Source organism: Bos taurus, chromosome 28, assembly GCF_002263795.3.
Source record: "Bos taurus isolate L1 Dominette 01449 registration number 42190680 breed Hereford chromosome 28, ARS-UCD2.0, whole genome shotgun sequence".
NCBI lineage: Eukaryota > Metazoa > Chordata > Mammalia > Artiodactyla > Bovidae > Bos > Bos taurus.
The window spans coordinates 44,478,753-44,503,089 of record NC_037355.1 but is presented as its reverse complement, the minus strand read 5'-3'; the positions used below and the strand labels follow the sequence as shown (position 1 = coordinate 44,503,089).

At 39.7% G+C, this 24,337-nt stretch overlaps 1 protein-coding gene across 1 annotated transcript; it reads right to left on the bottom strand.

The window, feature by feature from the left end:
• Window positions 1–10,326: 10,326 nt before the first annotated feature.
• On the bottom strand, window positions 10,327–11,294 carry OR6D19 (olfactory receptor family 6 subfamily D member 19). The gene is given in 2 exon segments (XM_024986892.2): window positions 10,327–10,381; window positions 10,383–11,294. Coding segments are annotated over 2 exon segments (960 nt in total). The 5' UTR covers window positions 11,288–11,294.
• Window positions 11,295–24,337: the final 13,043 nt, after the last annotated feature.

Here is a 24,337-nt window from a genome sequence, read left to right as displayed (position 1 = left end):
CAGCCCCCCAGGCTCATTTGTCCATGTCATTCTCCAGGCAAGAATACTGGAGTGGGTTGCCATGCCCTCCTCCAGGGGATCTTTCCAATCCAGGGATTGAACCCAGGTCTCCTGCATTGCAGGCAGATTCTTTACTGTCTGAGCCACTAGGGAAGCCCTTTTCATGAAATACAAACCTGTGATACAACACAGGCCTTAGAGATATTCTCCTTTAGCATAACCATTTTACAGAAGACACTGGAGACCAGAGACACTGGGGGTTGCTCAACAACATAATGTAAGTTATAAATCCAGGAATCACTCCAATCTTCCGAGGCTCCATGCTGGCAGGTAAGAGATATGGGGAATGACAGTAGTTCATAAAATTAGCCCAACAGGAACAATATTCTAGAACTTGGCACCTGCCTCCTACTCACTCTTACACCAAAGCTCAATGAACATTTTTCTTTCTCTTCAGTCCTCTTAATAAAACACTTTTCCTAAGATAATAGTGTTTGACTCTAGCATCTCAATATTAAGCTGAAGGTTTGCAATGTGGAGTGTCAGAGTGTGTGTGTGTGTGTGTGTGTGTGTGTGTGACTAGCCTGCCTTGGGCCAAGCTCTCTGAAGTGATGCTTATGCAACCAAACTGCTCACCTCAGAACGACACTCAAGGTGCCTCTGCTTCTGTCCCAGTTACAGCAGTCCCTGTTACAGTTGGCCACTGTTTCTGACACAGGCACGCACAAGTGTTTTCATGGGGAACAGGGCATTCTCCTCCAAGAGTTATTCTCTTCCAAGAAATCAAGAGATCTCTCTGGGGTAGGAAAAAGGATCAGAAAAGGAAACACACTTGTCACAGTCTGTTGTCTTCAAATGGGGTGACTGTACATCCCATGCTCCCAGTGCTCCTGGATGACAGAGCCCTGGGTCCAGAGGCAGAATTTTTCATACCACAAAGCTTCTTCTCAACGTTGACCTCTGAAACCCCAGAAAGGAGCAGACAGAATAAAGCAATCACAATTCACTGTCCCCATTCTTGGTGAAAATTTGGTTCCAGGACTACTTAGGGTTCTGATGAAAGTTCAGACTCTGCCTCCCCCAGTTGGTAATAGCCTAGCCAACTCTGATGCTGGGTGGGATTGGGGGCAGGAGGAGAAGTGGACAACAGAGGATGAGATGGCTGGATGGCATCATCAAACTCGATGGTGAGTTTGAGTGAACTCCAGGAGTTGGTGATGGACAGGGAGGCCTGGTGTGCTCTGGTTCACGGGGTTGCAAAGAGTCAGACATTGCTGGAGTCCAGCTCCAGCAGCCAGGGAATCAGCCTGAATGGGTGAGGGGGGTCGGTGGGGGATGATGTAGCCTCTGAGTCAAAGTATGGGACTACATGTTTATTTCAAGCTTCAGGTTTTCTTTTATACTTTGACAAAAGCATTAGGTCAGAGGTTTGACATTTTTAGTTTCCCCCACCCAGATTGTCTCCAGAAATCATTGTTGCCCTACAAACAGAGTTTCTGCTTCAGTGATTCTCTCAGAATCAGCTTTAGTATTATCTACTTCCTCTTATGTGTCCTATACTTAACTTGTGATTAACTCATGCTACATTCCTCAGTTTATTTCTTATCTTTCTAAATCCTCTTTGCCCCTAGCATCTTAAGATCACTATCTCCTAAAAAGGCCTCTAGCTATTCTTAATTATTCCTTAACCCTAAGCTCAGCAAACTTCTTTTGCCATAAACATTCCCCTCACAAACAGGTCTCAGATAACAATCCTTCCCATGGCCTCAAGCTATGGCCTGCAGGCTCATCCTGCAATATTCTTTGTAAAGATCCTTGAACAAATGTCAATGGTTACTTTATAGATTATTTTCTGGGCACAACTACAGAAGGCTTTGTGCTTTCTCATGCTCCTCTCAAGAACAATAAGCACTTTAACATTCTTTCCAGCCAACTCAACCGAAGAAAGGAATAAACAAGTCAGAATCACAAGAGCTAACTCCTTCATCCCGGGACTGTGCCTGTGGAATGAGGAGAGGGGGTTGAGGCTGTGCCTCCACTTTGTCAGTAATGCCTAACGCGGCTCCCGACAGGACATGACTGAGCGACTGAACTGAACTGAACACGCAAAATTGTTGTCTACCTCCTATACCAACTAAGGGGTCAGGCAGCTTCTTCTGAGTTCAGCCCTGAGAGCTGCTGAGACGTGTCTCCTTCTTCTGCAGCACAACGTTGTGCTAACCCATCTGCTCCTAGACTGCTACTGCTCTATGCTCCTCCATCAGATGCTGACCTTTCCACATGGAGAAGCATCCTTGACCCACTGTATTACTGCCGCATGCTTCTGACATGCACGTCTGAGGTCTCCGTAACAGTTTTCCCAGACGATGGCGTTTAGTCACCAAGCAACGAGGAACTGAAAGGACGTGGACGGAAAGCAGAGACAGGACTGCGGGAAGCTAATTGATCGCTGTTGGAAACAAGCGTCACCAGCCACCTTTGCATGTCTCTTCCCTCTCGTTGCCTGTGTGTGATCGGCTCCCAGATGTCCCTGTTGTTTTCTGCCAAGTTTTGTCCAAGAAATTTATGACGATTTCCCAAGGGATCCTAAAGTCCCAATTGGAATGTGTCTACCTGTTTGAGGTGAAAGTCCAGATTAAAATCATCTACACAGGAAGTGTGCACTGAGGCCGGAGCACTGAGGTTTAATAAAGCAAGTCATGGAGAAGGGCTGGACCACACGCTGGGTATTGTCAGCTCTGGGGATGACGCTGGATTCTGAGGAAGGCGACGAAAAGCCGCCATCCTCACGCAATCATTCTTCATGTCTCCACCAACATTATGATTCTTTTCATCAGATATTTGTGTCTGGAGAATATTTTTGTTGCCTTCCTCAATCTCTTTGAAAAAGGAGAAGCACAAATTTCTTCCTCTTCAGGGCAGAAAAGGGAACACTAGGTGTTTTCTTCAACATACTAACATGGCCAGCCTCTCTCTTTTGAAATGAAATCTGTAAAGTGGATGCCAGAGTTCTTCAAAACACAGGAGAGAAAGTTTGAGACATGACTTCCAGGGAGGAGAAGCTGTTGCCATAGCAACCACCCTTTGGAAGGCTGCTTCTCCTCCTGGGGTATCTCAGCTGGGCTGCTGACACAGGAGTTACCCATTTTTCTTTGGCCTCTAGCTTCCTATTGAAAGCCAGGTGGCTAACCTCCCAGAGTCTATTTTCTGGCAACACTGGGGCATACAGTAGCTGTCCGGAGATCTGTCTGAATATCTCCCCACTACTCTTCAAAGTCAAAGCAAATTTCATAGAAATTTTCAGGAGCTTTTGTGTGTGTCCCCCCTTCCCTGGTGGCTCAGTTGGTAAAGAAGTTGCCTGTCAATACGAGAGACCCAGGTCTGATCTCTGGGTCAGGAAGGTCCCTTAGATAAGGAAATGGAAATCCACACAAGGATTCTTGAGGGGATAATCCCATGTACAGAGGAGCCTGGTGGGTTACAGTCCTAAGGGTTGCAAAGAGTTGGACATTACTGAGCAACTAAGAACACACAAGCACACATATGTTATCTCTTATATGTGGACTCTAAAAATGAAACAGACTAGTGAATATTTAAAAAAAAAAAAAGACTCACAGATACAGAAAACAAACTTGTAGTGCCAGTGAGGAGAGGGAAGTAGGGAGTGGCAAGACAGGGGTGAGGACAAGAGGCACAGACTACTGTGTATAAAATAAGTAAGCCACAATGATGCATTGTACAGCACAGAAAATGTGGCCAAAATAACTATACATGGAGTATACTATTTTAAAATGTGACCCACTAGGACTTCCTTCGGAGAAGGCAATGGCAACCCACTCCAGTACTCTTCCCTGGAAAATCCCATGGGCGGAGGAGCCTGGAATGCTGCAGTCCATGGGGTTGCGAAGGGTCGGACATGACTGAGCAACTTCACTTTCACTTTACACTTTCATGCATTGGAGAAGGAAATGGCAACCCACTCCAGTGTTCTTGCCTGGAGAATCCCAGGGACAGTGGAGCCTGGTGGGCTGCCGTCTATAGGGTCGCACAGAGTCAGACACGACTGAAGAGACTTAGCAGCAGCAGCAGCAACAGGACTTCCTTGGTGTTCCAGTGGTTAAGAATCCTCTTGCCAATACAGGGGACACAGGTTAGATCCCTGGCCTTGGGAGATTTCACATACCTTGGAGAACTAAGCCTAAGCACCAAAAATACTGAAGCCCACATGCCTAGAGCCTGTGCTCCACAACAAGAGAAGCCACCACAATAAGAAACCCAATAAGAAACCCAAACACTACAATGCAGAGTAGCCCCCACCTGCCACAACCAGAGAACGCCTGCACACAGCAAGGAAGGCCCAGTGTAGCCAAAAATAAAAGTGAATAAATAAAACCAAAAGAAATTTACTTTTTAAAAGTGCAAAACTATGTGGTACCTCTGAAATCTGTATAATATTGTAAATCACCTATACTGCAATAAAAAATACAAAATAATATTAAAGAAAGAACTTTAAAGTTTTTAATTCTGAAACTTTGTTGGACCCATTTAATAGCTCTAAAAATTTTACTGTCTATGCCCTAGAATTTTCTATGTACAAAATTATGGCATCTGTGAATAAGATAATCTTATTCCTGCTTTCCAATCTGAATGCCTTTTATTTATTCTTCTTGCCTAATTGCTCTTGTAACAACCTCTAGGACAGTGTAAAATAGAGACATCCTCTTCTTTTTGAATTTAGGGAGCAAGTGTTCAGTCTTTCCTCGTCAAAGATACTATTATTCAGTGATTTTTAATATATACACTTCATCAGGTTGAGACATTTCCCTTTTGTATTTAGTTTTCCAAATGTTTTTGTCATGGGAAGTTTCAGTTCCATTCAGTCTCTCAGTTGTGTCGGACTCTGCAACCACAATGGACTGCAGCACGCCAGGCTTCGCTGTCCATCATGAACTCCTGGAGCTTGCTCAAACTCATGTCCATCGAGTCAGTGATGCCATCCAACCATCTCATCCTCTGTTGTCCCCTTCTCCTCCCACCTTCAGTCTTTCCCAGTATCAGGGTGTTTTCTACTGAGTCAGCTCTTCACATCAGGTAGCCAAAGTATTGGAGTTTCAGGTTCAGCATCAGTCCTTCCAATGAATATTCAGGACTGATTTCCTTTAGGATGGACTGACTTGATCTCCTTTAAGTCCAAGGGACTCTCAAGAGTCTTCTCCGACACCACAGTTAAAAAGCATGAATTCTACCATTTGTCAAATGGTTTTTCTGCATCTATTGTGATCATCATGTGTTTGAGGTCCTTTATTTTATTAATATGGTGTATACTATTGACTGATTTTTATATGTTAAAGTAGCCTTGCATTTATGGGATAAACCCCACTTGGTGATTGTGTGTTATCCTTCGTAATATGTTCCTAATTTAGGCTTGTCAGCATTACCTTGGGCATTCTTATGTACCTCTTTTCATCACAGAAATCCGTGGGTAGTTTTGTTTTCTTTCTTTGTAGTTTTCTTTTCTTATGACACTTTCCTTTAGTCTTGATATCAGGGTAATACTGATCTCATGGAAAGAGCTGAAAAGTGATTGTTTCACTTTATTTTTAGAAGTCTGTGAGTAATTGGAGCTAATTCTTCCTTAAATGTTTCATAGAAATCATTAGTAAAGACATGTCTTCCTGAGCTTTTTTGTGGGAAGTTTTTGATCACTAATAGGTTTCTCAATTGTTATTTACTTATTTGTATTTTCTCTTTATTCTTGAGTTACTTTGTGCTTTCCCATAATTTTTTTTTTTTTCAATTCACCGATATCTCTGATTCTTATCCATTCTTGGACCTAGGCAAAAAGTGAAAAGCTTCCCTTCTTTTCTCCACTTAAATTCTCCCTTAGTATCATGGAAATTGCTGCTCTTTAGGGCTTAGTTGGAGAAGGACATGGCAACCCACTCCAGTGCTCTTGCCTAGAGAATCCCATGGACAGAGGAGCCTGGTGAGCTACAGTCCATGGGGTCGCAGAGAGTCAGACACGACTGACTGACCTAAGCACGGGGCTTAGTTGTCTGAACAAGTTATTCAATGTGGCCAAACTCATTGCCCAACCAATTTGTTTCATGCAAAGCTGGTTTTAGTTTATAACACTAATAGTTGATCAATCAAATCAAAGCCACATACTCAGCTAGATGTATTTAACAGAATTTGAAATTTGTTCTGTTTTTTTTTTTTCTCTCTAAAATAATAAGATGTCATTTTAAACTGATAAATACAGAAGAAATATTTTGACTAGAGAGGTTCCTATTTTTGTTTCAACTTAAGATTCTATATTCAGATAATAGCCTCAAAAGATCCCAAAATAATAAATGCCTGTGTTTTCTAACACATGAGGATGCTAAAGTTTTATTAGTCTGAAAGTCTTGGCTAACAGGGTTCATACACAGAAAACACAGTTTAAACTCATCATACTGGTGACTTAAAGTTATTGATGGAACTCCTGAACATATTCATTCTGACCTATTCTGGTCCACATGGGCTGGGTCAAAGCAAACCAGTCTTTGGCAAGGAGACTGTGAGTTCTAACCCAACACAGCACCTTATAATCTGGAGGGAACCCCCAGCTCTCAGTTTCTTCTAAGGAGTAAAGGGTCACTTCCTGCAGTTCTTTCCCCTGGGTCAGTAGAGTGTAGTAGGCAAATATAGCAGCTCTCAGTTTCTCCCTAGATATAGAAGGAATTTCTTTTTCTTTGGGATGCCTTTGGTCATTGACTCCTGAACAATGTTATGAACCTCTGTCCATAGTTCTTCAAGCACTCTGTCTACCAGATCTAATCCCTTGAATCTATTTGTCACCTTCATTGTAGAATCATAAGGGATTTGATTTAGGTCATACCTGAATGGCCAAGTGGTTTTCCCTCCTTTCTTTAATTTGATCCTCAATTTTGCAATAAGGAGCTGATGATTTGAGCCACAGTCAGCTACAGATCTTGTTTTTACTGACTGAACAGAACTTCTCCGTCTTCAGCTGCAAAGATATAACCAATCTGAATATAATATAAAGAATATAATCAGTCGGTATGGACCTAAGAGAGGCAGAAGAGATTAAGAAGAGGTGGAAAGAATAAAGAGAAGAACTATACAAAACAGATCTTAATGACTGGGATAACCATGATGGTATGGTGACTCACCTAGAGCCAGACATCCTGGAATGTGAAGTCAAGTGGGCCTTAGGAAGCACCAATACAAACAAAGCTAGTGGAGGTGATGGAATTCCAGTTGAGCTATTTCAAATCCTACAAGATGATGCTGTGAAAGTGCTGCACTCAATATGCCAGCAAATTTGGAAAACTCAACAGTGGTCAGACGACTGGAAAAGGTCAGGTTTTATTCCAATCCCAAAGAAGGGCAGTGCAAAAGGACGTTCAAATTTCCAGACAATTGTGCTCACATTCAAATTTCAAGACAATTGTGCTCATTTTACATGAGAGTAAGGTTATACTCAAAATCCTTCAAGCTAGGCTTCAGTAGTACATGAACCAAGAACTTCCAGATGTACAAGCTGGCTTTAGAAAATGTAGAGGAACCAGAGATCAAATTGCTAACATTTTTTTGGATCATATAGAAAGCAAGGGAATTCCAGAAAAACATCTACTTCTGCTTCTGGACTACTTGAAAGCCTTTGACTGTGTGGATCAGATCAAACCATGGAAAATTCTTACAGTTATGGGAATACCAGACCACCTTACCTGTCTCCTGACAAACCTGTATGCAGGTGAAGAAGCAATAGTTAGAACTGGACATGGTCAATGGACTGGATCAAAATTGGGAAAGGATTATGACAAGGCTGCTTATCATTACCCTGTTTATTTACCTAATATTCAGAGTATATCATGTAAAATGTCGGGTTGGATGAATCACAAGCTGCAATCAAGATTTCTGGAAGAAATATCAACAACCTCAGATATGCAGATAATACCATTCTAATGGCATAAAGTGAAGAGGCACTAAGAGACATCCTCTTTCATGAGGATGAAAGAGAAGAGCAAAAAAGCTGACTTAAAACACAACTTTTTTAAAAAGTTAAGATCATGGCATCTGGTTCCATCACTTCACGGCAAATAGAAGTGGAAAAAATAGAAATGGTGATAGATTTTATTTTGGGGGGCTCCAAAATGACTGCAGACAGTAACTAGAGTAATGAAATTCAAAGACCCTTTTTGGAAGGAAAGCTAAGACAAACATAGACAGCATATTAAAAAGCAAAGACATCACTTTACTGACAAAGGTCCGTATATTCAACGCTATGGTTTTTCAAGTAGTCATGTATGGATGACATTTGGCCCATGAAGAAGGCTGAGCGGTGAAGAACTGATGCCTTTGAATTGTAGTGTTGAAGAAGACTCTTGAGAGCCTTGGATGCAAGGAGATCAAACCAATCCTAAAGGAAATCAACCCAGAATATTCATTGGAAGGACTGATGCTAAAGCTGATGCTCCAATACTTTGGCCACCTGATGCGATGAGCCAACTCATTGGAAAAGATGTTGATGGTGGAAAAGGTTGAAGGGAAAAGAAGAGGGAAGTAGAGGAGGAGATGGTTAGACAGCATCACAGATGCAATGGCCACGAGTTTGAGCAAACTCTGGGAGATAGTGAATGAAAGGGAAGCCTAGTGTGCTGCAGTCCATGGATTTGCAAAGAGTCGGACATGGCTTATCAACTGAACAACTACAAATACAAGGAATTAGACAACATTTCTAGCACCCTAACTTTTCCAGTTGCTACAAGGGGTTTGGCTTCTATCAGGGCTGAGATAATAGAGCTTGACAAAACTTAGTCTCTTGAGACACACTAACAGCAAAGACAGTGGCTTGTATGAGCACAAGGTTTGGGTCATTTTGGCTGGCTGGTGATGTCCATCTCCTGCACTAGCCTGGTTCAGGACTCCAGGCTGTGAAGATTGGCTCTTTTATCTAATACACATAAACCAAAATAGAGGACTCTCAGGACTTCCAAAATTTTATCAGGTTTAAATATTATTCATTTAACTTCTATTTTGGAAAGGAGAGAGACAAAGGCAGAGATGTCCTTGGAAAACCATAATTCCTAGGATAACATAATTAAGTCACTTCCAAACATAAAAATCTGAATCACCGAGTACTATTAACAATGTAAAATTCTTCCTAATAAGATTATGCCTTAACTTATAAGCAATTTTCAAATCAAGCTAAAGGAAATACACACTCACACCAGACGTGGTAAAAATCAAACGCACATTACGCACATGCAGTATGAGACGTGACAGGACCTACGTCCCATTAGGGCCAATTATCTTCTGGTGGGAGCCACTTCCTCAGTGAACCTTCAAACACAGGAAATGAGTTCATTTTGATCCCCTTTTTTCATTTTTAATGCACTCATTTTCTGTTTATATTTTTCTAATTATGAGTTCAATTAGTTTTTGCTACATAAAATGTCATGGAGGACACTGGCAACTCCTACACCTAAAGTCACACTAAGGAGAAAATACCTCTTAGATGGGAGGAAAGAATTTGCTACTGGGATCGCCTACCTTTGAGCAATTTGTTGATTCCAGGACTTGGCAACATCAATTACAGGGGGGAAAACAACTACAAATTTTTAGAGTTTTACAGTTTGTTTATATTTCAAGAAAGAATTAATAAAGAAAAGTTTATTGAAAGCATTTGATACATCTGGAAGATGATACACTGAAAGAGCCCATATAAAAATCTGGAGTTACACTGAGCTGTTTGTACACTAGAACTAATAGACCCAAGGAAGAACTAGTGAGAATACAACGGATTCATTCACAGAAGTAGATGCAAATAATGAAACACCATTAAGTTGTACTATGACTTTATATACTTTTCAGAAATAATTTGTTTCTGGAATATCACACATTAACTATCAAATGGTAAAGAAGGGTGTCTATTTATTTTTTCTGAAATATCATAAACAAAACACATAAAAATGCATCATGGACAGAAATTATAAAATCTGGCAACATTTTTATCTTTACATTAATGACTTTGTATATTATGACTTATGTATAATAGTTGGCTCCATAAATATTATTTGAAGTTAATTTACTTAAGCCCAATAAGTAGAAAAGGAAAGGAAGATAGCTTTAGCAGAATATAGAGAACAAATGAAATTTTCAAATAGAAGAAGGAACTGAATTGCAAAATAAGACACTACCCATCCAGCTGAAAAGTAGCACAAGCTAGATTGCTATATGGAGAGCTTCTCAAGAATAGATTTTGCCAATGGTGGGAACTTGACCTAGAGGATCAAGCCCATCTGCTTAGCCTCCAAAGCTCTATTTCTTCAACCTCATCCCAAACAGTGTGTCCCTCAGAGCCTGGTGGAACAAGCAGGGTGTAGATGACAGGGTTCAGCACTGGGGTCACCACCGTGTTCACAAGGGCAGCCTCCTTGTTGGAGTCCAGCCTGTCCACCTGCTTCGGTTTCAGGTAAATAAACACACAGCTGCCGTACATCAGAGAGAGGACAATGAGGTGAGAGGAGCAGGTGGAGAAAGCTTTCTGTCGCTCCTTGGCTGATGGGAGTCGCAGGATTGTGACCACTATGTTGCTGTAGGCAGTGATGGTTACAACGAGGGATAGTAGAATGACAAACGAAGTAACAAAGAAGAAATATATTTCAACAGATCTGGTGTCAGAGCAAGAGAGATGAATTAAGGAGCCAAGGTCACAGAAGAAATGAGAGATGATATTGGGGCCACAGAATGATAACTGGGAAACTTTGAGCATCAAACAAGTGATTAAGATGAAGGACAAAGAATAGCACAAGAAAATCAGTAGGAAACTAACCCTCAGGCTCATGATGGATGCATAGTGCAGAGGCTTGCAGATGGCCAGGTATCGATCCAACGACATCACTGCCATGAGAAAGAAAATTCCTGCTCCAATAAATAAAAAGAAGAAGGCTTGTGTGAGGCAAGCAGGAAAGGGAATTGTTTGCCTTCCTGAAAGGAAGATGGACAGCAGTTTAGGAATGACTGTGGTGATGAAACAGCATTCGCAGAAGGAGAAAGTACTCAGCAAAACATACATTGGCGTCTGGAGGTGATAGTCAGCCCAGGTGATGAAGATTATGACCACGTTTCCCATGATAGAGGCCAGGTATGCGAGCAGGTGCACCAGAAAGAGGAGGCCCCCCAAGTGCTGGGCAACAGGAAACGCCTCCAGAACGAACTCCTGGACGGTGGACTCATTTTTCACCCCCACAGTTCTCCCTGATTCTCTGACTCTCATCATTCTCTGATTAACCTGTGGAACGGAAAATACTATCACTGGAAAAAAAAAAAACAATTTAAATGATGACAAGTCTTAAAAAAAATAAAATAATCACTAATTTCAGCTGTATTTGTGAAGCAGGGATCATTTCATATCTTTAAAATATTTTACTATAAATGACATTTTACTATTATAACATTATTATATTATCTATATTAATTATTAATGAATTAAGATTCATTTTTTATTCTTGATAATTATTTTTAATGTGTCACTTAACTCTTCTGGACAATAACATCTGTGAATAATTGGCTACAAAGAAAACAGGGCAAAATAAAAATGATTGTTTATAGACACATCCGCAACTTATGGTTAACAATGAAGGCCGTCATCCTGCAGAAAATGCATCTCAGGGGCTCACAGTGTTCATTTCTATGCTTCAGGTATGACAGGCAGTGTAGGAACCCTCCTACGCACTGAACCAAGCCCTTTGAAAATGTAAAGTGCCAAAGAGCCACTTTCTTATTACCGTGTTCCAAATCAGTTGTTTTCCTAACGTCTCTTCAGGCTGAGTTCTTTCTTCAAGACCCAGTGTGAGCAGTAAAGCGAGTATATTATAATATTATAACGACACAGTCTGTGGTTTAAGGGAAACCATATCTAAAATTGGGGGGAAATGGTTTCATGACTTGTTAATCAGATTCAATGAACACACAGTGACTGGGTGACTCGGCTTCCCTCACACTCTACCTCCCTCGCAGAATAGTAGTGCTCCATTCTGCAATTAGTCATAGATTACTCATCAACATTCCTTTTCTGGGAATAAATTTTTACACTTGAGGTCTTCAGTGTGGCAGAATTAAACCTGAATTTCATTGCAATCACTAGATTAACATTTGTCTTTATTAAAAAAAAAATGCAAAAGCCTAATTAGAAACTAAGTATATTGCTAGAATCACTGGGGAAGGGGTCTGGGCATCTGCTGTGAATCAGTGCTTGAGTGAATAAGAAATCATAATTTAATTGTATTTTACTTACTTCCTTTTGGCCAAAACTATTACTTTACCTGGTGGCCCAGATGGTAAAGAATCCATCCGCCACGCAGGAGACTTGGGTTCGATCTCTGGGTTGGGAAGATCCCATGGCAGACGGAATGGCTACGCACTCTGGTATTCTTGCCTGGAGAACCTCATGGACAGAGGAGCCTGGTGGGCTCCAGTCCATGGTGTCGCCAACTATCGGACATGACTGAGTGACTAGCACTCTTTTTCATTACTTTAACCATGCGGGATCCACATCAGATACTTTAACATACCAGTCTCTGGTTAAAATATCTGACCTGTTAGACTGCAAGCTAGCCCCATGATCAAGTACTCACCACGAAGCAGTTCACAGGAAACTGTGTTTTTGACAAGGTGCTTCTTTCTATTGTTGAAACAAAGCAGGCTAATGTAACATTCTCCTAGGCTAATGGAACAGGGGAAAAACACTCTTACTTGAGATATACCTTTCTTTGACCTAATACAAAATTGACAGATGCCTTATGTTCTACATTAGTAGGAAAATATTAGGACTCCATTAAAAAAATACACTTCCAAACTCTGGAGGATTAACAATCATAGTTTTTTCAACTGCAATCTGACTGATAAATTCTGGACCGTTAAGACAATACAAACTGCCCCAATCATCCAGTAGCACTTTCTGATGTTACTATTTGGAATACCTGGACATATTTATTTCCATTCTACAATGCATCATGAACAACAAACTTTCTTGATTTTGCATCCATCCCAGAAGAGAATCAAAAAGAAGAGAAAACAAAGGTCAATTTCCTTGTTTAATGACCCTGTTATCAGTCACTGCCCAATCAACCTGTCACCCCACCAAATATAGGTAAGGATCACAGCAGTCCTAAGCGAGAACACATTCAAATGCCCGTATGATGTAATTATCACAGGCTTATTTATCATCACCAGTGACGATGCATTGGGTCCAAAGGACACACCTCTGGAACTTTAAAATTCATTACAGGAGATTTTTTTCTTAATGGGATGGAAGTATAATCAGAACAGAGTCTCAGATGACATTTAATTGCTTCATATTTGGAAATAGGAAATTCCAGCTGACATGTATCATAATTACCCCTTCACTGCATATGGTAAGATACTACTTTCATTTTTAATAGGCTACACAGTCCTCTGATAATCCTCAAAGGTACATTTTGCACAATTTCCTGTTGTTTAGTTGCCTAGGTGTGTCCAACTCTTCTGTGACCCCATAGACCGTAGCCTGCCAGGCTTCTCTTTCCATGCGACTTCCCAGGCAAGAAGACAAGAGTGTGTTGCCATTTCTTCTCCAGGAGATCTTCCCGACCCAGGAATTGAACTCGTGTCTCCTGTTTCCTGTATTGGCAGAAGGATTCTTTACCACTGTGCCACCTCAGAAGACGTGAAGTTGTATAAGAACGTTTTCAACTGTCAAGCAAAGTATTCTTTGTAAAATTCTTGCTAACTTCTAGTTTTTGATATTTTCAACAGAGAATGTAAACTCTATAGGACTTCCCAGGTGGTTCGATGGTTTAAAAAAAAAAAAAAACCCACCTACAATGAAACAGAAGCAGGTTAAACTTCTGAGCAGGACAGATCCCCTGGAGAAGAAAATGGCAACCCACTCTCGTATTCTTGCCTGGGAAATCCCGTGGACAGAGGATCCTGGCGAGCTACAGTTCATGAAGTTGTCAAGAGTCAGATTTCCCTTAGAGACTAAACCACAACCACCACCACCACCATGCTTAGTGAAATAAGTCAGACAGGGAAAGATAAATACTATATGTTATCTCTTGGGCTTCCCTGATGGCTCAGCAGGTAAAGAATCCACCTCCAGTGCAGGAGCCACAGGAGTTGTGGGCTAGATCCCTGGGTATGGAACATCCCCTGGAGGAGGAAATGGCAATCCACTCCAGTATTCTTGCCTGAAAAATCACATGGACAGAGGAGCCTGATGGGCTACACTCCAAAGGGTTGCAAAGAGTTGGACACGACTGAGCAATTAAGCACCAACAAGCACCCAATTGGTCTCTCTTATACGTGATTTCTAAAAATGAAAGAAACTAGTGAATATTACTTTAAATGATACAATAGACCAGTTAGACCTAATTGATATCTATAGAACATTTCACCCCAAAACAATGAATTTCAACTTTTTCTCAAGTGCACACGGAACCTTCTGCAGGATAGATCACATCCTGGGCCATAAATCTAGCCTTGGTAAATTCAAAATAATTGAAATCATTCCAAGCATCTTTTCTGACCACAATGCAGTAAGATTAGATCTCAATTATGGAAGAAAAACTATTACAAATTCCAACATATGGAGGCTGAACAGCACACTGCTGAATAACCAACAAATCACAAAAGAAATTAAAAAAAAATCAAAATATGCATAGAAATGAATGAAAATGAAAACACAACAACCCAAAACCTATGGGACACTGTAAAAGCAGTGCTAAGGGGAAAGTTCATAGCAATACAGGCATACCTCAAGAAACAGGACAAAAGTCAAATAAATAACCTAACTCTACACCTAAGGCAACTAGAAAAGGAAGAAATGAAGAACCCCAGGGTTAGTAGAAGGAAAGAAATTTAAAAATTAGGGCAGAAAAAATGCAAAAGGAACAAAAGAGACCATAGCAAAAATCAACAAAGCCAAAAGCTGGTTCTTTGAAAGGATAGATAAAATTAACAAACCATTAACCAGACTCATCAAGAAACAAAGGGAGAAAAATCAAATTAATAAAATTAGTAAGGAAAATGGAGAGATCACAACAGACAACACAGAAATACAAAGAATCATAAGAGACTACTATCAGCAATTATATGCCAATAAAATGGACAACGTGGAAGAAATGGACAGTTCTTAGAAAAGTACAACTTTCCAAAATGGACCCAGGAAGAAATAGAAAATCTTAACGACGCATCACAAGCATGGAAATTGAAACTGAAATCAGAAATCTTCCAGCAAAAAACAGCCCAGGTCCAGATGGCTTACAGCTGAATTCTACCAAAAATTTAAAGAGCTGACACCTATCCTACTCAAACTCTTCCACAAAATTGCACAGGAAGGTAAACTTCCAAACTCATTCTATGAGGCCACCATCACCCTAACACCAAAACCTGACAAAGATGTCACAAAAAAAGAAAACTACAGGCCAATAACACTGATGAACATAGATGCAAAAATCCTTAGCAAAATTCTAGCAATCAGAATCCAACAACACATTAAAAAGATCATACACCATGACCAAGTGGGCTTTATCCCAGGGATGCAAGGATTCTTCAATATCCGCAAATCAATCAGTGTAATACACCACATTAACAAATTGAAAAATAAAAGCCATATGATTGTCTCAATAGATGCAGAGAAAGTCTTTGACAAAATTCAACATCCATTTATGATAAAAGCTCTCCAGAAAGCAGGAATAGAAGGAACATACCTCCACACAATAGAAGCTATATATGACAAACCCACAGAAACATTATCCTCAATGGTGAAAAATTGAAAGCATTGCCCCTAAAGTCAGGAACAAGACAAGGGTGCCCACTCTCAGCACTACTCCATCAACATAGTTTGGGAAGTTTTGGCCACACCAATCAGAGCAGAAAAAGAAATAAAAGGAATCCAAATTGGAAAAGAAGAAGTAAAACTCTCACTGTTTGCAGATGACATGATCCTCTACATAGAAAACCCTAAAGACTCCACCAGAAAATTACTAGAACTAATCAATGAATATAGTAAAGTTGCAGGATATAAAATCAACACACAGAAATCCCTTGCATTCCTATATACTAACAATGAGAAGATACAAAGAGAAATTAAGGAAAGAATTCCATTCACCATTGCAACGAAAAGAATAAAATACTTAGGAATATATCTTCCTAAAGAAACTAAAGACCTATATATAGAAAACTATAAAACACTAGTGAAAGAAATCAAAGAGGACACTAATAGATGGAGAAATATACCACGTTCATGGATCAGAAGAATCAATATAGTGAAAATGAGTATGTGACTCAAAGCAATCTATAGATTCAATGCAATCCCTGTCAAGCTACCAAAGGTAATTTTAACAGAGCTAGAACAAATAATTTCACAATTTGCATGGAAATAAAAAACCTCGAATAGCCAAAGCAATCCTGAGAAAGAAGAATGGAACTGGAGGAATCAGCTTGCCTGACTTCAGGCTCCACTACAAAGCCACAGTCATCAAGACAGTATGGTACTGGCACAAAGACAGAAATATAGATCAATAGAACAAAATAGAAAGCCCAGAGATAAACCCACGCACCCACAGACACCTTATCTTTGACAAAGAAGGCAAGAATATACAACGGAGAAAAAGCCATCTCTTTAACAAGTGGTGCTGGGAAAACTGGTCAACGTCTTGTAAAAGAATGAAACTAGAACACTTTCTAACACCATACACACAAATAAATTAAAAATGCATTAAAGATCTAAACATAAGACCAGAAACTATAAAACTCTTAGAGGAGAACATAGGTAAAACGCTCTCCGACATAAATCACAGCAGGATCCTCTAGGACCCGCATCCCAGAATATTGGAAATAAAAGCAAAAATAAACAAATAGGATCTAATTAAATTAAAAGCTTCTGCACAACAAAAGAAACTATAAACAAGGTGAAAAGACAGCCTTCAGAATGGGAGAAAATAATAGCAAATGAAGCAACTGACAAACAACTAATCTCAAAAATATACAAGCAACTGCTATTGCTGCTACTGCTAAGTCACTTCAGTCGTGGTTGACTCTGTGCAACCCCATAGACGGCAGCCCACCAGGCTCCCCCGTCCCTGAGGTTCTCCAGGCAAGAACACTGGAGTGGGTTGCCATTTCCTTCTCCAATGCATGAAAGTGAAAAATGAAAGTGAAGTGTCTCAGTCGTGTCCGACTCTTCACGACAACACGAACTCCAGCCTACCAGGCTCCTACGCCCATGGGATTTTCCAGGCAACTCCTGAAGCTCAATTCCAGAAAAATGGGCCAAAGAACTAAATAGACATTTCTCCAAAGAAGACATACAGGTGGCTAACAAACACATGAAAAGATGCTCAACATCACTCATTATCAGAGAAATGCAAATCAAAACCACAATGAGGTACCATTTCATGCCAGTCAGAATGGCTGCGATCCAAAAGTCTACAAGCAATAAATGCTGGAGAGGATGTGGAGAAAAGGGAACCTTCTTACACTGTTGGTGGGAATGCAAACTAGTACAGCCACTATGGAGAACAGTGTGGAGATTCCTTAAAAAACTGGAAATAGAACTGCCATATGACCCAGCCATCCCACTGCTGGGCATACACACCAAGGAAACCAGAATTGAAAGAGACACGTGTACCCCAGTGTTCATCGCAGCACTGTTTATAATAGCCAGAACATGGAAGCAACCTAGGTGTCCATCAGCGGATGAATGGATAAGAAAGCTGTGGTACATATACACAATGGAGTATTACTCAGCCATTAAAAAGAATACATTTGAATCAGTTCTAATGAGGTGGTTGAAACTGGAGCCTATTATACAGAGTGAAGTAAGCCAGAAGGAAAAACACCAATACAGTATACTAACGCATATATATGGAATTTAGAAAGATGGTAACGATAACCCTGTATACGAGACAGCAAAAGAGACACAGATGTACAGAACAGTCTTTTGGACTCTGTGGGAGTGGGGGTGGTGTGATGATTTGGGAGAATGGCATTGAAACATGTATAATATCATATAAGAAATGAATCGGCAGTCCAGGTTTGATGTAGGATACAGGATGCTTGAGGCTGGTGCACTGGGATGACCCAGAGGGATGGTATGGGAAGGGAGGTGGGAGGGGGATTCAGGATTGGGAACACATGTACACCCGTGGTGGATTCATGTTGATGTATGGCAAAACCAATACAATGTTGTAAAGTAATTAGCCTCTAATTAAAATAAATAAACTAAAAAAAATAGACTCAAAGACATAGGAAAAAATACTAGTAGTTACAGTGGGGAGAGGGAATTGGGAAGGGCAAGACTAGGGTTCAAGAATGAGGTAGGTACTATTATATAAAATAATAAACTACAACGATATATTGTACAACACAGAAAAAATGATACATTGTACAATACTAAAAACTCTAAATGGTGTATAATATTTTTAAAATGTGAATCACTTAGGCTTCCTCGGTGTTCCAGTGGTTAAGAATCTGCCTGCCAACAAAGGGAACGCAGCTTTCATCCCTGGTCCTTGAAGATTCCTCATACCTCGGAGCAACTAATCCTGCGCTCCTCCTCAAGAAAAGTCACTGCAATAAGAATCTCACGCACTACAGTGAAGAGTAGTTACCACTCACCGCAACCAGACAAAGCCTGCACATACAGCGAAGACTAGTATAGCCAAACACAAAAATGAATAAATAAAATATAAAGAAAGTTACTTCTTAAAGTCAAAACTATGTTGTACCTATGAAATTTATGTAATATTGTAAATCACCTCTACTGCAATAAAAATAAAGAAAGAACTTTAAATTTTTAATTCTTTTTTTTTTGTTTTGTTTTGTTTTTGTTTGTTTTGTTTTCTTTCTTTTTTTTTTTTTTCTCCCTCCTCCCTCCCCATACCATCCCTCTGGGTCGTCCCAGTGCACCAGCCCCAAGCATCCAGTATCGTGCATTGAACCTGGACTGGCATCTCGTTTCATACATGATATTTTACATGTTTCAATGCCATTCTCCTAAATCTTCCCACCCTCTCCCTCTCCCTCTCCCACAGAGTCCATAAGACTGTTCTATACACCAGTGTCTCTTTTGCTGTCTCGTATACAGGGTTATCGTTACCATCTTTCTAAATTCCATATATATGCGTTAGTATACTGTATTGGTGTTTTTCCTTCTGGCTTACTTCACTCTGTATAATAGGCTCCAGTTTCAACCACCTCATTAGAACTGATTCAAATGTATTCTTTTTAATGGCTGAGTAATACTCCATTGTGTATATGTACCACAGCTTTCTTATCCATTCATCCGCTGATGGACACCTAGGTTGCTTCCATGTTCTGGCTATTATAAACAGTGCTGCGATGAACACTGGGGTACACGTGTCTCTTTCAATTCTGGTTTCCTTGGTGTGTATGCCCAGCAGTGGGATGGCTGGGTCATATGGCAGTTCTATTTCCAGTTTTTTAAGGAATCTCCACACTGTTCTCCATAGTGGCTGTACTAGTTTGCATTCCCACCAACAGTGTAAGAAGGTTCCCTTTTCTCCACATCCTCTCCAGCATTTATTGCTTGTAGACTTTTGGATCGCAGCCATTCTGACTGGCATGAAATGGTACCTCATTGTGGTTTTGATTTGCATTTCTCTGATAATGAGTGATGTTGAGCATCTTTTCATGTGTTTGTTAGCCACCTGTATGTCTTCTTTGGAGAAATGTCTATTTAGTTCTTTGGCCCATTTTTCTGGAATTGAGCTTCAGGAGTTGCCTGGAAAATCCCATGGGCGTAGGAGCCTGGTAGGCTGGAGTTCGTGTTGTCGTGAAGAGTCGGACACGACTGAGACACTTCACTTTCATTTTTCACTTTCATGCATTGGAGAAGGAAATGGCAACCCACTCCAGTGTTCTTGCCTGGAGAACCTCAGGGACGGGGGAGCCTGGTGGGCTGCCGTCTATGGGGTTGCACAGAGTCAACCACGACTGAAGTGACTTAGCAGTAGCAGCAATAGCAGTTGCTTGTATATTTTTGAGATTAGTTGTTTGTCAGTTGCTTCATTTGCTATTATTTTCTCCCATTCTGAAGGCTGTCTTTTCACCTTGTTTATAGTTTCTTTTGTTGTGCAGAAGCTTTTAATTTAATTAGATCCTATTTGTTTATTTTTGCTTTTATTTCCAATATTCTGGGAGGCGGGTCCTAGAGGATCCTGCTGTGATTTATGTCGGAGAGCGTTTTACCTATGTTCTCCTCTAAGAGTTTTATAGTTTCTGGTCTTATGTTTAGATCTTTAATGCATTTTTAATTTATTTGTGTGTATGGTGTTAGAAAGTGTTCTAGTTTCATTCTTTTACAAGACGTTGACCAGTTTTCCCAGCACCACTTGTTAAAGAGATGGCTTTTTCTCCGTTGTATATTCTTGCTTTCTTTGTCAAAGATAAGGTGTCTGTGGGTGCGTGGGTTTATCTCTGGGCTTTCTATTTTGTTCTATTGATCTATATTTCTGTCTTTGTGCCAGTACCATACTGTCTTGATGACTGTGGCTTTGTAGTGGAGCCTGAAGTCAGGCAAGCTGATTCCTCCAGTTCCATTCTTCTTTCTCAGGATTGCTTTGGCTATTCGAGGTTTTTTATTTCCATGCAAATTGTGAAATTATTTGTTCTAGCTCTGTTAAAATTACCTTTGGTAGCTTGACAGGGATTGCATTGAATCTATAGATTGCTTTGAGTCACATACTCATTTTCACTATATTGATTCTTCTGATCCATGAACGTGGTATATTTCTCCATCTATTAGTGTCCTCTTTGATTTCTTTCACTAGTGTTTTATAGTTTTCTATATATAGGTCTTTAGTTTCTTTAGGAAGATATATTCCTAAGTATTTTATTCTTTTCGTTGCAATGGTGAATGGAATTCTTTCCTTAATTTCTCTTTGTATCTTCTCATTGTTAGTATATAGGAATGCAAGGGATTTCTGTGTGTTGATTTTATATCCTGCAACTTTACTATATTCATTGATTAGTTCTAGTAATTTTCTGGTGGAGTCTTTAGGGTTTTCTATGTAGAGGATCATGTCATCTGCAAACAGTGAGAGTTTTACTTCTTCTTTTCCAATTTGGATTCCTTTTATTTCTTTTTCTGCTCTGATTGGTGTGGCCAAAACTTCCCAAACTATGTTGATGGAGTAGTGCTGAGAGTGGGCACCCTTGTCTTGTTCCTGACTTTAGGGGCAATGCTTTCAATTTTTCACCATTGAGGATAATGTTTCTGTGGGTTTGTCATATATAGCTTCTATTGTGTGGAGGTATGTTCCTTCTATTCCTGCTTTCTGGAGAGCTTTTATCATAAATGGATGTTGAATTTTGTCAAAGACTTTCTCTGCATCTATTGAGACAATCATATGGCTTTTATTTTTCAATTTGTTAATGTGGTGTATTACACTGATTGATTTGCGGATATTGAAGAATCCTTGCATCCCTGGGATAAAGCCCACTTGGTCATGGTGTATGATCTTTTTAATGTGTTGTTGGATTCTGATTGCTAGAATTTTGCTAAGGATTTTTGCATCTATGTTCATCAGTGTTATTGGCCTGTAGTTTTCTTTTTTTGTGACATCTTTGTCAGGTTTTGGTGTTAGGGTGATGGTGGCCTCATAGAATGAGTTTGGAAGTTTACCTTCCTGTGCAATTTTGTGGAAGAGTTTGAGTAGGATAGGTGTCAGCTCTTTAAATTTTTGGTAGAATTCAGCTGTAAGCCATCTGGACCTGGGCTGTTTTTTGCTGGAAGATTTCTGATTTCAGTTTCAATTTCCATGCTTGTGATGCGTCGTTAAGATTTTCTATTTCTTCCTGGGTCCATTTTGGAAAGTTGTACTTTTCTAAGAACTGTCCATTTCTTCCACGTTGTCCATTTTATTGGCATATAATTGCTGATAGTAGTCTCTTATGATTCTTTGTATTTCTGTGTTGTCTGTTGTGATCTCTCCATTTTCCTTACTAATTTTATTAATTTGATTTTTCTCCCTTTGTTTCTTGATGAGTCTGGCTAATGGTTTGTTAATTTTATCTATCTTTTCAAAGAACCAGCTTTTGGCTTTGTTGATTTTTGCTATGGTCTCTTTTGTTCCTTTTGCATTTATTTCTGCCCTAATTTTTAAATTTCTTTCCTTCTACTAACCCTGGGGTTCTTCATTTCTTCCTTTTCTAGTTGCCTTAGGTGTAGAGTTAGGTTATTTATTTGACTTTTGTCCTGTTTCTTGAGGTATGCCTGTATTGCTATGAACTTTCCCCTTAGCACTGCTTTTACAGTGTCCCATAGGTTTTGGGTTGTTGTGTTTTCATTTTCATTCATTTCTATGCATATTTTGATTTTTTTTAATTTCTTTTGTGATTTGTTGGTTATTCAGCAGTGTGCTGTTCAGCCTCCATATGTTGGAATTTGTAATAGTTTTTCTTCCATAATTGAGATCTAATCTTACTGCATTGTGGTCAGAAAAGATGCTTGGAATGATTTCAATTATTTTGAATTTACCAAGGCTAGATTTATGGCCCAGGATGTGATCTATCCTGCAGAAGGTTCCGTGTGCACTTGAGAAAAAGGTGAAATTCATTGTTTTGGGATGAAATGTTCTATAGATATCAATTAGGTCTAACTGGTCTATTGTATCATTTACTTTCACTTTTTTATCATCTACTTTCACTTTCATCAAGAGGCTTTTGGGTTCCTCTTCACTTTCTGCCATAAGGTTGGTGTCATCTGCATATCTGAGGTTATTGATATTTCTCCCAGCAATCTTGATTCCAGCTTGTGTTTCTTCCAGTGCAGAGTTTCTCATGATGTACTCTGCATAGAAGTTAAATAAGCAGGGTAATAATATACAGCCTTGACGTACTCCTTTTCCTATTTGGAACCAGTCTGTTGGTCCATGTCCAGTTCTAACTGTTGCTTCCTGATCTGCATACAGATTTCTCAAGAGGCAGATCAGGTGTTCTGGTATTCCCATCTCTTTCAGAATTTTCCACAGTTTATTGTGATCCACACAGTCAAAGGCTTTGGCATATGACTTTTGGCTCCTCTGTTGGGTGCATATATATTTATAATTGTTATATCTTCTTCTTGGATTGATCCTTTAATCATTATGTAGTGTTCTTCTTTGTCTCTTTTCACAGGCTTTGTTTTAAAGTCTATTTTATCTGATTAGTATTGCTACTCCTGCTTTCTTTTGGTCTCTATTTGCATGGAAAATCTTTTTCCAGCCCTTCAATTTCAGTCTGTATTTGTCCCTTGTTTTGAGATGGGTCTCTTGTAGACAACATATATAGGGGTCTTATTTTTGTATCCATTCAGCCAGTCTTTGTCTTTTGGTTGGGGCATTCAACCCATTTACGTTTAAGGTAATTATTGATAAGTATTATCCCGTTGCCATTTGCTTTTTTGTTTTGGGTTCGAGTTTATACACCGTTTTTGTGTTTCCTGTCTAGAGAATATCCTTTAGCATTTGTTGGAGAGCTGGTTTGGTGGTGCTGAATTCTCTCAGCTTTTGCTTGTCTGTAAAGCTTTTGATTTCTCCTTCATATTTGAATGAGATCCTTGCTGGGTACAGTAATCTGGGCTGTAGGTTATTTTCTTTCATCACTTTAAGTATGTCTTGCCATTCCCTCCTGGCTTGAAGAGTTTCTATTGAAAGATCAGCTGTTATCCTTACGGGAATCCCTTGTGTGTTATTTGTTGTTTTCCCCTTGCTGCTTTTAATATTTGTTCTTTGTGTTTGATCTTTGTTAATTTGGTTAATATGTGTCTTGGGGTGTTTCGCCTTGGGTTTATCCTGTTTGGGACTCTCTGGGTTTCTTGGATTTGGGTGATTATTTCCTTCCCCATTTTAGGGAAGTTTTCAACTATAATCTCCTCAAGTATTTTCTCATGGTCTTTCTTTTTGTCTTCTTTTTCTGGGACTCCTATGATTCGAATGTTGGGGCATTTAACACTGTCCTGGAGGTCTCTGAGATTGTCCTCATTTCTTTTAATTCATTTTTCTTTTTTCCTCTCTGATTCATTTATTTTTATCATTCTATCTTCTATTTCACTAATCCTATCTCCTGCCTCCGTTATTCTACTATTTGTTGCCTCCAGAGTGTTTTTTATCTCATTTATTGCATTATTCATTATATATTGACTCTTTTTTATTTCTTCTAGGTCCTTGTTAAACCTTTCTTGCATCTTCTCAATCCTTGTCTGCAGGCTATTTATCTGTGATTCTATTTTGATTTCAAGATTTTGGATCAATTTCACTATCATTATTCGGAATTCTTTTTCAGG